The 1,970-nt window shown below is 44.3% G+C and overlaps 1 protein-coding gene across 1 annotated transcript in view; it reads right to left on the reverse strand.

The window, feature by feature from the left end:
- Positions 1-360: 360 nt before the first annotated feature.
- LOC128896544 (uncharacterized) overlaps positions 361-1,970 on the reverse strand; it is a 3,582-nt gene continuing 1,972 nt past the window's right edge. Inside the window, exon 4 of the mRNA XM_054159909.1 lies at positions 361-1,401. Within this exon, the coding sequence (XP_054015884.1) occupies positions 1,218-1,401 (184 nt within the window). The 3' untranslated portion in view covers positions 361-1,217. The remainder of the gene's footprint in view (positions 1,402-1,970) is intronic.

Here is a 1,970-nt window from a genome sequence, read left to right on the forward strand (position 1 = left end):
TCCGCGGTCACAACGGTGTCCCGGCGTCGCGACGCCTACGTGGACGTTACGCGCACAAAGTGATCACATCGAACGCGACGGTTCTCCTTTATCCGTATCGCGGCCGGTGCGCATTTTCGGTGGCGACGGCCGCCAGTCCCCCCCTCTGAGGTTAACGTGCGTTTAGGCGCGATTTATGCGTTCACTTTTTATTGTCATCCTCGATGTCGCGCGCCCAGTGCGCCTGCCCGACAATATCGGCTCGCAACCCCGTCCGTGCCAGCGAGAGGGTAGCGGAGGAGAGTGCCAGAGCACGCGCAGTCCCATCCTCGACGGAGGGTCCCTCCTCTCGCGTTTTTCACCCCCTTCCGGAACCTTTTATCGCTACCTCTCGCTTCTACCTCGTCCAGCTCCTAGGGAATAACGCCCTGGCGTGCAACGTCCCCTTTCGTGCAACGTCCTTTTCTCTGGAGGACAAGGTAAACGTCCTAATTACCGACGCTTCGCGAGGACAGATTTGGAACTGGAGCGTGCTTTAGGACGCCGGAGGTCTTGTATACTCCGGTGGGATGATATTCGATGGGTTTCAGGCTGGACTCGTTTCAACTAGTCAGCGAAATGACGGTACACGGTAATGTCTCCTTAAATGCACAAATTTCTCTACTCTATTTCGATCGCCGTGTAGCGTAACGTAACCCGGTATTCTAATTCGATATTCTTTATTCGCTGTCCTTGTCGACGTTCGAAGCTCGTCGGCGAACGTTACGAAGTATACGAACTCTACGATAAACGCACATGTTCAGTGCCGAGCTTGTGCATTCAAGGAGTCACGCGTGAAATTTAATGCAGTTCTTCGAAGGCGATTCTTCTCGGTACTAGCGAAACACCACTGTCGAGTCACTATTTATACATGTTCGATGAACCGATAGTTTGTCCGAGAACGGCGAGAATTTGTTACGAATCAACTACATCTCCGCATCTACGTGTCTTAAAGTTCGTTAGTTCGCGAATACGCGGGAAAAATGAATCTGTTTGCGCGCAGCGTAGAACTTTTTGCGACCGCGTGCACCGAGCCGAACGAAACGTCTCCGCGGTGGCGATGTCTTCGCGTTCGCTCTCGTTCTCCCGTTTCGCGACTATTTCCATTTCGGTAGTTCGGTGAATGTACTTCCAACGACGAGAATAACGCGTCACCGTTCACGCAGCTGCAGCGATCCGACCGAATTTTTTCCAAACGTTTAAGGTAAGTATCCATTTCTGGGATCGAACGGTTGCTTCTTCTTGGCACCTCTGGTACCGATTTTCTTGTCGATTTTCTTTCCCGAGGTTCTATCCGTGGATGCGTGCTCGGATGTCTTTGGTGGCTTGGATGTCTTCGGTGGTGGTAGAGGTGGAGGCTTCGGTCTTGGGACTGGAGCGTGCCTGCGATACAGGAATTTTAAATGGTGTTAATCGAATGTATTTTTGATCGATAATTTTAATCTTGGTTTGCTCCTGATTCGGGGCCGTTTTTGTCGTTGAAAATAAAACTTCTCGGAAGAGAGACTTTTCGTGGAAAAATGAAAAGGTTCGAATGTTGGTATGCGTGAAGGGCGAGTGAGGTTGAGCAAAGTTTGTAGCGTCGTCGTTCGATATATATATTAATATTAATAATATATATATTAATAAGTAATTATTGCGCATATATACAATATATACAATATACAATACAATATATACAATATACAATACAATATATACAATATACAATACAATATATACAATATACAATACAATATATACAATATACAATATATATATTGTATTGTATATTGTATACATTGTATTGTATATTGTATATATTGTATTGTATTGTATATTGTATATATTGTATATATTGTATTGTATTGTATATTGTATATATTGTATTGTATTGTATATTGTATATATTGTATTGTATTGTATATTGTATATATTGTATTGTATTGTATATTGTATATATTGTATTGTAT

The sequence above is a fragment of the Hylaeus anthracinus genome, unplaced genomic scaffold, assembly GCF_026225885.1.
Source record: "Hylaeus anthracinus isolate JK02 unplaced genomic scaffold, UHH_iyHylAnth1.0_haploid 11421, whole genome shotgun sequence".
NCBI classification, from domain to species: domain Eukaryota; kingdom Metazoa; phylum Arthropoda; class Insecta; order Hymenoptera; family Colletidae; genus Hylaeus; species Hylaeus anthracinus.